At 44.3% G+C, this 11,591-nt stretch overlaps 1 protein-coding gene across 2 annotated transcripts; it reads right to left on the bottom strand.

Annotated features, from left to right (window-relative positions):
- Positions 1-304: 304 nt before the first annotated feature.
- LOC6584012 (segmentation protein Runt) lies at positions 305-3,721 on the bottom strand. 2 transcript variants are annotated; one of them, XM_032732386.2, is made up of 2 exons: positions 2,115-3,721; positions 305-1,886 (listed from the first exon to the last, which is right to left on the bottom strand). In XM_032732386.2, the coding sequence occupies exons 1-2, from the start codon at positions 2,839-2,841 to the stop codon at positions 886-888; spliced, it is 1,728 nt and encodes a 575-aa protein (XP_032588277.1). In that variant the 5' UTR covers positions 2,842-3,721; the 3' UTR covers positions 305-885. The 2 variants fall into 2 exon arrangements, with proteins under 2 accessions (XP_032588277.1, XP_002009672.1); XM_002009636.4 differs by having other exon boundaries at positions 2,106-3,719.
- Between the last annotated feature and the right edge of the window lie 7,870 nt (positions 3,722-11,591).

The following is an 11,591-nucleotide window of genomic DNA, read 5'->3' as shown; positions in this document are numbered from 1 at the left end:
ATTTAAACATTATCAATAGCTAAATTCGCATGATTCAATAATAATATAAAAAAAAAAAAAAAAAAAAAAATTATGAAGAAGGGGAAGAGGAGGAGGAGAGATAACGCACTATTTACAAAACAGTCGAGTGAAACTAAAAAACTAATTTCAATTTATGCTACGAGATTTCAGTTTTTTTTTTTTTTTATGGGAACTTCCCTACGAAGACAAAGTTTTTGTTTTTGAAAAGTTAAAATTAAAAAAATAATAATAGTAATATTTTTATACATAGTACAAAAAAAAAAATGATAAAATTGAACTAAAGTTGGTTTGCTTTTTTGGTGTTTTTTTTTTTTTTTTTTCGAGTGTGGGAATTGAGAGCAGAAGACGTTTAACAGTTTTTCTTCAAGTTCGCCTCGCGGCGATCGAGCGAAATTCCAGTTGAGGTTTTTCTAGTTCGGTATTTGTGCTCGTGTGTGTGGGTGTTTCTTTGTTTGTATGTGTGTGTGCAACGAGCTCAACGCACGACTTTATGAATCGAGCATAAAATTTCGAGTGAGCTCCTCGCACAACCCCATTTCGCCTGCCCCCCTGAAACATCAACAACAACAACGACTATATATCCTGCTGGTGCTGCTCCCGCTCCTGCTCCTGCTCCTGCTCCTGCTTCTGCTCCTGCTCCGTTTGCCGGCCGGAGTTGTTTTTGTTTTTGGTTTGGAAATTGTCTGCTTCTTCCCCATTTGTGCTGTGCTCTGCTGTGTGCACGTGCCTAACTTATATGACTATATCACAATGTTGCTGCCGCTCTGCGCCTGCTTTCTGCATCCTGCTCCTGCATATCACGCTGTGTGTGTGTGAGTGTGTGTGTGTGTCAGTGTGTGTGTGTGCTACTGCTGTGACTCCTGCTCAATATGGCCGCCACACGGTCTTCTGCTGGACAACGGCATTCTTCAGCTTGGTTGCCGCCGGCAGCGTCGTCTCGGGCGATGCCTGGCGCGGAGCATGGACGGCGGCCACCGCTGCTGCTGCCGCTGCTGCTGCTGCTGCCGCTGCCGCTGCGGACGACTCGTGGTAGAGCGGCTTCAGGGCGGACGGTGCTTTCAGGTCGCAGCGCATACGCAGCGGCACGGAGATCTGCTGGGTGGGCGAGCTGCGCGTCGAGTCGATGGACTTGTCCAGCTCGTACTCGGACTTGACCACATCGATCTGTTCGTCGTCAGAGTCCGCATCCGAGGCGGACTGTTCGTGGATGGAGCTCGTCTCGATGGAGGTGTTCAGCTTGAGCAGCACGTGCGGCATGGATGTGGGCGTGGGCGTGGGCGAGGAGCTAGATGGGCGCGACGAGGCGGGGCTCATGTGCGCCGTTTCGGCGCCACTCAAACCGCCATGATGCAGTGCAGCGGCGGCGGCATTGCGCGCCCTCAAACCCGCGGCGGCCGCAAAGTTATACGGATGGAAGGCGTGGGGCGTGGCCTTCTGGCTCTGATGCGCGGCGGCGGCAGCTGCGGCGGCCACATGATTGAACGGAAATTGGGGCATGGCGTACGCCGACGCTGGCGGACCGCCCGGCGGCGAGGGCATCATGGAGGCGGGTGGCACCACACCGCCCACGGGCACGCCCACGACTGGCGGCACCGGTGGATAGTCGGCGGCAGCGGCGGCGGCAACAACGGCGGAGGCGGCGGTGGGCATGGCGGCGCCACCAGCAGCGCCCGGCGAAATGACGCCGCTGTTGCTTCCATTGGGCGACGTGGCGGCCTTGGAGAGCGCCGGATGATGCACTGCAGCGGCGGCTGCCTGCTGATGGCGGAAGTAATCCGCATAGCCGTAGGTCATGTACGCCGCATCCAGCCAGGCGGGATTCAGCATGAAGGGATTAAATGCGCCGGGATGTGGATAGCCATAGCCTGAAGAGCAGAACGGAAGGAAGAAGAAGAGGAAGAACATAAATTAGTACGATCCGTAAGAGAAATCGAAATTCGTTTCTTTTTGTTTAAAAACTGGAATTCCGGGTGGGATTATTGGCCGGGCTTTGGGTTTGGTATTGGGTTTCGGGTTTTTGGATTTGGGTTTTTGGATTTGGGGCACTCAAAACTGAAAATCGTAATGGAAACTAAAAAACTCACTTTGCTTACTTCTTGGCTCCCGCGGCCCGTCGACCGTTACTTTAATGGCCTTGCTGTAGCTGGCGATCTGCACCGGATACGTGGCGATGGTGATGGTCAGCGTAAAGGATTTACCACGGCCGGAGCGGCCGACAAAGCGCAGATCATTGAATTTGGCCACCTGATTCTTCATCGTGGTGGTGCAGTTGCGCAATTCGCCGCAGTAGTTCTCATCGTTGCCGCACTTGATCGAGACGAGGGTGCCGTCGGGCACATCGTCCAGGGCGATCACCTTGAAGGCGCCCGGCAGCGATTTGTTGGAGCGCCAGTGATTGGGCAGTGCGCTGCACAGGATCGACGGCGAGCCGGTCTGGGCCAATTCGCCGTGATATTCCTGCAGCATCTCGTGCAGGCTGGCGAACATGTCCGTCATCGAGCTGGGCATTTTCGCCGCATTCGCGTTGGAGCTGTTTGAACTGTTGTTGTTGTTGTTGCTGCTCGTGTTGTTGTTGTTGCTGCTGCTGCTGTTGTTGTTGTTGTTGGTGCTGCTGCTGTTGTTGTTGTTGTTGTTGCTGCTGCTGTGATGGCTATTGTCCGGCGTGGAGCTGCCCGTACTGCTGGCCGAATGTGTGCTAATGTTGCCTTGGCTAACATTTGTGGCCGCCGCTGCGGCCGCTGCCGCCGCTGCTGCTGCGGCCAGGACCTGGGTGTGGGCGGACGTATTCGCCACCAGGGTGGGTCCAGTGGGCAAATGCATTTCTCACAATTTCACTTTAATATCACGTGCTCAAAAAAAAAAACGAAATCAATTGTTGCTGCTGCGGTTATCCAAGTGGCGTTATCCTGGTAATCCTTCTTTGCACTTGCACTTTGAAATTGTTTTCCAACAATAACCAAAAAAAAAATATATGGTATATATATTGAATTTTTGTTGGGGAAAATCAAAGAAACGCTAGCTAGCTGGCAATGCCGCTGCCCTTGCACGCTTCGATTCCGTTCGCACTCCAAGATACACGCAAAAAAATTTCTTGTAAGTCTTTCGTTTTAGTATAATTTCGAGTTCGCTCGTTCGGTGGTGCCCGTTGCAGTTACAGTTACAAAATGTTGCTCACTACGGTTCACTTTTGAACTAACGAAACGCGGCGAAAATTGTGTGCTCAGCTCTCGCTCGCTTCGCTTCGCTTCTGCTTCTTCGTCTTTTCTTTTGATTTTGTTCTCTCTTGTCTGGCTGCGTTCTCGACACGTTAAAGTCGCTGTGTGAACTGTTTCTCAACTGCGATCGTTGCCAGTATTTAAAGTAGAATGCGTTGCCGTCGCTGTCGGCGTCGGCGTCGCTGCTGCGCCGCTGCAAGACGGCAGTGGCGCGCTCAGTATTTCGCTCTCGCTTGCACTGCAGCGTGACGATGAGGCGCACCCGCTCGCACTCGCTGCAATAATTCAGGACGTCGCTGCGTGGTTTGGTTGGCTCGTTCGCTTACCTATTGTGTGTGCGTGCGTGTGTGTGTGTGTGTGTATGGGCTAAGGGTGCAACGGCTGCCGGCGGCGGTGGCGGTGGTGACCGGGGCAGGTATCAACCACCATTGCCACAACAACAACCACAGTAAAAATTTCCCATTTTTCCATTGCGGTGTACACTCGCGCACACAGAAAACACGGCCAACAGCAACAACAACTGTAGAGGCAGCGGCAGAAGCAGCAGCAGCAGCAGCAAAGGCAACAAGAAATAAGGGAAGTCGACGGCAGCAGCAGCAGCGGCAGCAGCGACTGAGGAAGAGGCGTGCGTTGTTGTTGCCATGCTACTTGTGGCCAGGGACGCGCGGTCAAACCGACAAACGAAAAGAAAAAGAGAAAAAAAAAATAACAGCAACAACATGGGAAAAAAATTGAAAACACCAAAGGCGAAGAGGGCAAAAAATCATTGGAAGCAAAATAAAAATGTGCCATGAGAGCGCATCGCGCCAGAGAGAGCGGGGCGGCTCTCTGAGCATATTGGAAAGGCGCAGGCGGGCGCACAAAAAAATAAAATGACGTAGATAAAAAACACTCACTGGCTGACTGGGGCTTTATGAAAACTCATGCGGAAAACCGTGGCAAAAAAAAAAGAAAAAAAAAATACGAAGCAAATTCTAAAAAAAAGAAAAACGTAAAAGGAATAACTCATCTTGCTCTCAATTGCTGTGCTCTCGCCGCTCTATCTCGCTCGCTCTCGCTCTATTTGTCTATTGCGCTGTGTGTCGCCGGCTCAGTCGCTCGCTCGCTTACTCCGGCCCCCCGACGGGCGGTCGCAGGCTGGAAAATTGGTTTCTTCACGCACGCAACTTTAACAACGGCATTCAACAGTTCCAACTGCGCGCGTGTAGGAGACACCCCACGGCCCCGCATCCAGTCTACAGTGCCAGGCTTCTTCTGGCAATCCTACGCACCCAATGGCCGAGCCACAGGTAGCGGCTAACGGCACAATTCTGCGAGTAGCCACAGTGGCGTCCACTGTGAGGGTGCATTAAGAGCGACAACTATCGCTAAATAGATCCTGTTTGCAATGCATGTACATATATATTAGTGATATTAATTTGGAGTGTGTTGGATTAGTCAAGGATTATAGATGGATAATCAGCAGATTAGCCAATTGCGCAAGATCTGAGTGATTTATATTGAGTCCGAACTGATCTAGTTACTTGAGCTGGGCTGTAAGCCTAAGCCTTTACGGAAGTGATTCGGTTAGAATATGAATAAGATGAAAAATATCGTAAACTTGATTTTGATTATCATTCGAAAACTTTTTTGTCGAAAAATTTTTTTATTTAATAAACACATTAAAAAAGCATACAATAAGTATTTTATTTATATTATATTCAAAAAAGATTTAAAGTCTTTTTGAAAACAATTATTTTTCGTTTATTTATTAATATAATATATTATATATTAACAAAATTAAATAGGAACTAAACGAATAAATGGTTATATATAACTTTTATTAAACCAATAAATATCGTTTCATTTCAACTAATAATACACTATATAAATCAAATACATATGTTCGTATAATAAATCAATATTTTTGCAATATTTAAACTGAATAATGAACAAAGTTAATATGTCGAAGAATTTTTTGCAAACGAATGTAAATATTGCATTTATTTGATATAAAACTTAAAATTTAAATCTCAAGAATATTTAAACTGAAATAAATAAATATTTTATACGCATATGTCAGCAAAATAAATAAATATTCAAACTAAAAAAAATATATATTTTATACGCATAGCTAAATACATCTTATATAGTTTTGATATAGTAGAAACTCCATAAATATTCGTGCCCCCCTCTCGAGCAGATTCAATGGGTTGCGCCTCTGCCGCCAGGACGACAAATCAAACTCGCGGCAGCCCAAAAAATTGCGGAGCACCAAGCAAGTTAAAACGAGGCCACAAGTGCTGCACACAAAACAGACGAGCGAACGGACAGACGAGAAGGAGGAGAGACAGATGGAGAGCGGGAGAGCGCGAGTCAAGGCAGAGCAGCGGCAGCGAATGGATGGATGGCAGGGCGACCACAATGAGGAGCAACTGGCTAGCCACTGTCACGAGAGAGCGGCAGAGGGAGCTGTGAGAGCGCGTTGCGGGTGCCGGTGTGGTGAGATAGGATGCTGGGGAAGGGGATGGCAACGGAGGAGGAGGAGTGGGAGGAGGGGGAGGGGAATCATCTTAAGTGCAGGTCGTGACTCGAGTCGAGCCAACCAAAATGTCGCGAGAACGCGCCTCGCTGCGGGTGAGGGCAGCAGCGAAGCCGACGCGTCGGGAAAGTACACGCACACTTCCAATCAACAGCGACGTCGGCGTCGCTGTCAATGCGTGCGCGCCCGCTCGCTGTGACAACAACAACAACAGCAGCAGCAACAACAACAAGGCCAATCGACTGCTGGAAGAGAAGAAGAGAAGCCTCGGCAAGGACGCGCCCGGCCGAGGATGAGGTGATACAGGTTCGCAAGTAGCGTGCGACAAGGACGTAGCCGGCAAGGCTTTGATTGTTCTCAGCTAGCCATTCCAGCGAACTGGCCGGGCTCCTAGCCGTACGTACGTACGTTCCGCCAGCGTTATCCTGTCGTTTTCCACGGCAATTTGCGTGGCTCATTCAACACCCGCTGATCTCCAACAGTTCGTACAGAAGCTGCGCATTGCACGCGCATCGCGCCGCAGGACGCAAAACGGATCAGTCGCAAAACAGATGAAGAAGCAGCAGACAAAATTCTAATATCATTGCAGCTCTACCTAAACTCTCCTCTTTTTCTCGCTGTCTCTCCCTCTCTCTCTCTCCCTCTTGTTGCAGCTGCCACCCTTTTTTTACGATCGTTTTTTCTAGTTCTTGTGGCTCAAAGCCCCTGGTATAAAAATCATTTTCGCAATCAGGTAGCCACCCACTGCCTGTCCTCGGGCCTCGACAGGTAGACAAACCACATTCGGATCGCGGATCAGGAATCGCGAGCGCCGCACTCCCTCTTAATCCTTTACTTATGAAAGTCAATCGCCTGGATTATCCAGCACGCCCAGCAAATATTTTGGGCGATTAGCCGCCCCACAAGCAATCGACAGATCCGCGCAGATCTGAGCCGCCAGGCAGTAGATCACCTTCTCAGGTAAGACGCAACCTGTAGCCGGCAACCGGTAACCGATAACGGGAATCATTCTGGCCCTAACGGTTAAAGCAAAAGATCATTTAGAATGATCAAGTTCATAGCGAATTGATTTATATATTATCTAAATACACTAAAATATATTTCAATTGATAAAGTTGTCTAGGATATTAAGAAATTCGTATTTTTATTGTTTTCGAATTATAGTCAATTTTTATTTTTTTTTTAATATCCACATCTCTTAGTACAAATGTAATTAATATAAATATTTCACATTATTTCCTATATAATTTCATACAGCTTCCATTGCCAATGTAAAATCATTCAATTACCGCACTGTAAAAAAAGAAAGCAACAACAAAAAACCGTTCCTTAATTTTCTCTCTTCTCGATCGCCGCAGTCGACCAAACGATTGGAAGCGCGTGAACGCAGTGCGAGCAACTGGAACGATGCGATCGGGCCCAACCCTCACTCACTCACACACACACACATAGACACGCACACAATTTGGAGAAGGGGGCGCTGCCACAGTTTTGAGGCCAGCCAACCAGTGGCAAGCAGCAGAGCCACGACCACTGCTGAGCGCACGATCGATCAGTGGCCGTCGCTGTTTGTGGGGGTTGTTTATAAATAGACGCACGTAGCCCGTCCACTGAGTGCGAGGCGACCAAGCGTTTCCAATGGCTGCTGCAATGGAGCGCGAGCGAGACGTCCGACGCGCTATTAGCTACTGGCTCCGCCCCTCCTCCAAGGAGTGGCCGCTAATCGACGGACGACGATCGGCGATCGGTGATCAATAATTTGCCAGCAACAGCTGCCGGAATGCCGGAATGCCGTGTGCCCCGCGTGCTGCACATGCCGCCACTAACTAGGCAACACTAAATGCTCGTTGCGAAACAGTTCAGAGCGAACGCAGTTCCAACGCAGTTCAACTGTTCTGTTCCAGCGCCAACGGCGAGCAAGATGGAGCGCGCCGCAATTGAGAGCCATTTTTAAAATGCTGCGACGCGACGTCAACGACGACTGCGGCCGACGAGTTGGCAGCGACCGCGAACGTCGCTTGTAAGTGAATTGTGGTTTGTTGTTTTGGTTGGCGCGCGCTGCCACTGCCGCAGTCAACGTTGACGTCACTGCCGCCCGTTGCTGCGCCGCTGCGTTGCTGGCGCTGCCAGGATCAACCACCGAATGGCAAATGAAAAAATAAAATAAACAAACACAAAAAAATTGAGGCAGCCTTTGAATTTTTTCGCTCTTCATGAATGAGCTCTCCCGTGCGTGACGGAGCGAACGAGCGAACGTACGAACGAGCGAGCGAGCGAACAAGTAAGCGAGTGAGTCAGTGTGTGCGTGTATGTGTGTGTGCGCGAGTGAGTGAGTGAGAGTGACTGAGTGCCCATTGCAATGAGAGTGAGCGTGTATCACCACACTTCCACTGACAGCCACCTTTCCATTGGAAATTTTTATTTTGAGTGTTTTTTTTCCTTCTTTTGCTTTGCTGTCAGATTGGGGTGGCTACTTGGAGAGTCTGAGCGTCTAGCTGAGGAGCTGTGGTGAGTTCGAAGATGAGCATTTTTTCACAGCTCGCGCTACGCCTGCTACGTTGGCAGCAGCAGCTGCCGTTGACACTCCCACAACACATACACAGCAATACAACAGTTACACGTAGGGACCGCAACATCGACAACTGTGCCCACAAGTTTGTGTAATATGTCGTCTGCCTTGGTGTTTTGATGTTGGTATTGGTGCTGCTGCTGCTGCTGGTGATGGTGCTGCGCCCAAGCATTGGCTGGCTCAACTAAATACGCTGTTCGTGTCCCGTGTACCCCCGCCTCCAATCCTGCTTGGCTCTGCCTCCAGCTGCCAATGCGGCTGTGTGCTCGCTAGAGCCTCTCAAAGACGTCGACACATGTCACTGCCGCATGCTCTTTCCCCCTCCTTTGTTCACTTCTTCTAATTTCTCTAGGCCTCTGCTCAATTTGTATTTTGTTTTGTATTTACAAATTCCAATAACAACAAACAAACAAATAAATGCATTTTGTAGCCAATTCATGGAATGTGCTTATATGTGTGTACATATGTGAGTGTGCGTGTGTCTGTAGATATTCTATAGCTTTTTGCTCGTGCCTCTCTCTCGCCTTCTCGTTCTCCTTTCATAAGTGAAGGCGGCTCGCGTCAATTAACAGCTGCAGATCGTTCCAAATATTTAATGCTTGTTGTTGTTGCTCTTCTTCTTTCAGTTGTTGTTGGGGAATGAGCATTGGATAAATTAGGAGTGTTTATAATCTTTTTTCTCATGTTTGTTTTATTTCATTTATTTTTTGTTGGAAGACAAATGGAAGTGAATTATGTAGTTAAGTGAATGCATTTGAGTTTATCTGAATTTATATTATTGATAACTTCATAAAATTTTTGAAATAAATATATAATTGAATAGAAAATCTTGGAGACTATTATAGTAGTAGTATTATAATGTTAAAGAAAAATTCTAAAAGCTGTATGTGCATAATTTAATAGAAATATTTAATAAAATATATAATTGAATTGACAAATGCAAAGATTTTTATAATATACATATTATCATTAAGATGGGAAAACATTAATGGAAATATACAGAAAAACTACTAATAATAGTACAATATTATATCCGATTCAACAGATCGGATTATTTTATATGTTTATGAATTTTATCAATTCCCTTTAAGTACTTCTTATTAACAGTATATCAGATATAGATTAGATTGATTTATAATATAATATTATATATAAATGCATAATTATTTATAATTATTATAAAAAAATTTTTTTTTAATTTATATAGTACTGTTATATGATTTCCTGGATATTTTCTTCAGGCCTATAAACAGCTCTATATATAATTAGATATAGTAGATTTCTACTGAATATGGATGGGAATTATGATTCCTTACGAAACCAAACTCAAGTCAAATAAATACCCAAAAAATCAACCAATATGGTTCTTAAAAGTATAAAAGTTTCTTGGGACAGATTCACAAACCCTTAAATAACTACATATATACATGAACGTATATGTATGTATATATATATATATATATATATATATGTATATACATATATACTATAAATATACGCAGTTCGTAACCCTCTTGTTTGCTGTTAACACTTAGCCGCAGGCCAAGTTCATTGCAACTTTCGGCTTTCGGCTTTCGGCTTTTCGTCATGTGATACATATTGTTAAAAATAATGATGGCAATATTAGAGAGATGATGTGAGCGCGAGAGGGAGATAGAGATAATGAGTGAGCACACTCCACACTCGAGGGCAATACCCTCCCCTCGACGCAGCGGCACTCGAAATGCGCATAGACAATATAAAGATTAAAGCTGCAAATCCGTTGAGCCCAGCGATGGGCCCTTAATACGATTGCGCCCTATATATGTACATAAGAGTATCAACAACAATAACAACAGCAGCAACAACAACAACTACTATAATAAACGCCACATCTACGATAAGAGACAGGAACAGGAACCAGTTTTTGTTGTTTTGTTTTGTAAAATTACCCAACGAGAACTGGATTTCAGCAAAAATATCAAATTTCATATAATTGGCGGCCATTTTGAAGTTCTGCAATGCAAAATGAAAAACAGTCGGCATGAAATTCCATTTGTTACGTATCGCTGACCAGATGCAATATGCCGCAACGCTCCTTTGCAGGGCATCACTGGACAGGCAGCTTGGAAGTGGGAATGGGCAATGGGCAATGGGCAAGGAACGAGGAACGACTGGACGTGGAGTGTGGAAAGCGTGTGATGGAGCGTCACTTGCAAATGATTTTTTATCTTCAGGCCGCAGCCAGAGGCGGCAGGAAAAGGGGACGGAGCACAAAAGGAATTTTTATTCATATAGTAACAATCGTTATGTGAAATGTAAAAATAAAACAGAATGATAATCGTAAAAATAAACAATATAAATGAATTTATGGAAATAATCAGAAATAATAAATAAAAATTATTAAATACATATAATATAGTAATAAATATACACATGTGAAAATTCATAAACAATAAAAATATGTGATATTTATGATTATCTACAAATTATTTATTTACAAAATTAAATTAAAAGAAGTAAATATATATAAACAATCATAAAATATGTAATTATAAATACAACGAATCATTTTTTTTATATAATATTAAAAGAAAACAAAATTTAAAAAAAAAGACAACAGCAAAAATTATAAGAATAAAAATAATAATAATTAATATAAAAATTAAAAAAAATAAATAAATAAAATCAATAATATGTAAGTAGCAATAATCATGATCAAACAAACATAATGAGTTATTAAAATATTAATCTTAATACAAAATAAATAGTAATGCTAAAAAATAATTATAATAATTATAAAAAATTCCAAATGCACCAAATACTAAAGCAAAATAATATCATAAAAACAATAAATATATTTTATTGAAATTATTTTTATGTTTATAATAATTAATTAATCAATTAAAGTAATTACTTAATGAAATTCATTAATCATAATAAATAAAACAAAAATTAATCTTTAGTTATTTTTAAGCTATAATAATAAAGAAGATAACAATATTCATAATTAACATTAATAAATAATGCCTACAGTTCACAGTTAATATTAATAAATAATACAAATATCCTACAGCTGAAAATTCATAGACTCGCTTTTATGAAATCCCCCCTTGACAGCGCCACTGCAATGCCTCGTTCCAGAAATTGGCTCCATGACAACTCTTTCTTTTTTGTGCAGTTTTTTTTCCCCGTTTTCTTCGCTTGCTTCTTGCTTTTTTTGCATGTTTCAGTCGCAGCCAGTGCGGAGAGAGCCAGCCTGGAAAGGCGCAAAAGAGCGAAGAGC

The sequence above is a fragment of the Drosophila mojavensis genome, unplaced genomic scaffold (genome assembly GCF_018153725.1).
Source record: "Drosophila mojavensis isolate 15081-1352.22 unplaced genomic scaffold, ASM1815372v1 contig_136, whole genome shotgun sequence".
NCBI classification, from domain to species: Eukaryota; Metazoa; Arthropoda; class Insecta; order Diptera; family Drosophilidae; genus Drosophila; species Drosophila mojavensis.
This window is presented reverse-complemented; position numbering and strand designations above follow the sequence as displayed.

Coding starts and splice junctions, on each gene's coding strand:
- LOC6584012 (XM_002009636.4), bottom strand. CDS start 2,841: ATGCATTTGCCCACTGGACCCACCCTGGTGGCGAATACGTCCGCCCAC. Junction 1,887..2,105: donor GGAGCCAAGAAGTAAGCAAA/GTGAGTTTTTTA, acceptor TCTGCTCTTCAG/GCTATGGCTATCCACATCCC.